Source organism: Panulirus ornatus, chromosome 16 (genome assembly GCF_036320965.1).
Source record: "Panulirus ornatus isolate Po-2019 chromosome 16, ASM3632096v1, whole genome shotgun sequence".
In the NCBI taxonomy this organism is placed as follows: domain Eukaryota; kingdom Metazoa; phylum Arthropoda; class Malacostraca; order Decapoda; family Palinuridae; genus Panulirus; species Panulirus ornatus.
In genome coordinates, this window is record NC_092239.1 from 11,553,827 (window position 1) to 11,555,819 (window position 1,993).

The 1,993-nt window shown below is 43.8% G+C and overlaps 1 protein-coding gene across 1 annotated transcript in view; it reads left to right on the top strand.

Moving 5' to 3' along the window:
• Positions 1-1,445: 1,445 nt before the first annotated feature.
• The window catches only part of LOC139753975 (uncharacterized), a 2,519-nt gene continuing 1,971 nt past the window's right edge, over positions 1,446-1,993 (top strand). Inside the window, exon 1 of the mRNA XM_071670935.1 lies at positions 1,446-1,993. This exon is cut by the window's right edge and continues 1,971 nt beyond it. Coding sequence (XP_071527036.1) covers positions 1,536-1,993 — 458 coding nt within the window. The 5' untranslated portion in view covers positions 1,446-1,535.

Genomic DNA, 1,993 nt, shown 5'->3' on the forward strand with positions numbered 1-1,993 from the left:
TTCCATTTCCTGGGAACTTCTGACGTTAAAAGAAAAAAAAGAAAGTGAATTTTATGTACTTTAATAAAGGTGCTGCTCCTTTGTATGTAAATGGCCCCGCAGACTTTTCTATTTACATATTTCTCAAACAAGAATGTGAGGTTATGGTGTCGGGGAAATTTTGAAGGCAAATATTCAGGATAGATAAAGTGTGTGTGTGTGTGTGTGTGTGTGTGTGTGTGTGTGTTGGAAGGAGGGGGATAGATAAAGGTGGTGGGAAAGTGGCAGTGGATAGATGATACTCGTGACAGTTGAGTAGGTGGATAATGACGTCTCTCTCTTGCACATGTAACATTGACAAGAACAGGGGAAAGGTGAGTTGTGCATGGACACTCTGTGACCTCAAAATATTTTTTTTTTCATACTATTCGCCATTTTCCGCGTTAGCGAGGTAGCGTTAAGAACAGAGGACTGTGCCTTTGAGGGAATATCCTCACTTGGCCCCCTCCTCTGTTCCTTCTTCAAGAAAACTAATAACGAGAGGGGAGGATTTCCAGCCACCCGCTCCCTTCCCTTTTAGTCGCCTTCTACGACACGCAGGGAATACGTGGGAAGTATTCTTTCTTCCCTATTCCCCAAAGTATTATATGTACAAGAATTCATCTTCTTCATTATTTCGCTTCTTGCTGCGTTATCAACTACCGACTGACATATACGAGGAGGTGGAGTATTAAAGATATCGGAGGATGAAGATTTTGTCTGTTTTTTGTGAGAACGTATCTCATATGAATAAGAATATTGAAAGATTCACACAAGGATTGATGAAGAATCCACGTGGGAACATAAGAATATTCGTTCCACTGGAATCTTTTTTAATCTCTGTTATGAGTGAAAGGTTAAGCTTCATGTTCCATAGCTTTGTTGTTTAGTTTCTTATCACAGTTACAAGATAATATTGGCTCTGAAATGAGCATTAAATTCCATTACGCTCCCTCTTATTTTGTATTTGTTTCACCCGTTCGGTTCGAAGATGAATATATATTTGTTCTCTTTTGAGCCATAATGGTAATCATAATGATCTTCTCGGTTTCCACTTTGCCATGTCCAGTCACTACTGGCCAGGCAAGGGAGTCACCCAAGAAGAGGTGATGTAACATGTTTCCATAAAGGACACTGTGTCTGTGTGGAAGGTATCTCAGAATCTAGTGCACAAAAGTACTCAATAAAATTGTCCGGTAAAATCAGTTTCCAGTACTGCTGTCTTTTTCTCTCTCGAATACATATATAAATATTTATTTGATTATGTATTTATTTGTAATTAGTTATATATCTACTCATGTATTTGTAATTACATAAATGTATGCTTACTCCACACTTTTCATTCGTCCATTTATGTATGTACAAGTGTATGTTGATGTTTGTCAGCTGGAAGTAGTCATGGTAACCGCTCAGAGAGCTTTCGTGTATTAACACTTTCATTTTTTCCGTAGGTGTCGGATGACTTGGGCTACGTGATCTACTCGGCTCTTGGGAGTTTCTACATCCCGAGCTGCATCATGATCTTCGTCTACATCCGCATCTATTACGCCGCCAAGGCCCGGGCTCGGAGAGGCGTACCCAAGAAGAAGCCCGTGGCATCAGGAGGCGCCAGACAAGTGGTGGCGAAACCTGCCAAAAAGCAACCCAGCAATAAAACCATGAGCAACTCCCCTAACGCCACCACCACCACCACTACCACCAGCTTCAGCAAGCCCCCAGCACCACAGAACCCCGCCCGGTCATCCGATGACTCCAGGAATGGGGCCAACGAGCGGACGGGGCTGCTCAACAAGAAAGTGCTCATTTGTGACGTGCGAGTCCACGAGGAAGCGCCGCCTTCCAGGTGTGCCACTCCCATTGAGAACCCAGAGGAGGACACGCCCTTGCGAACTGTTAGCGAGCGAGTGGACGCCGACCACCGGAATCACAACACCAAGAGCGAGAATGGCCTTTATCTTGGGCCCCTCGGCTCTGA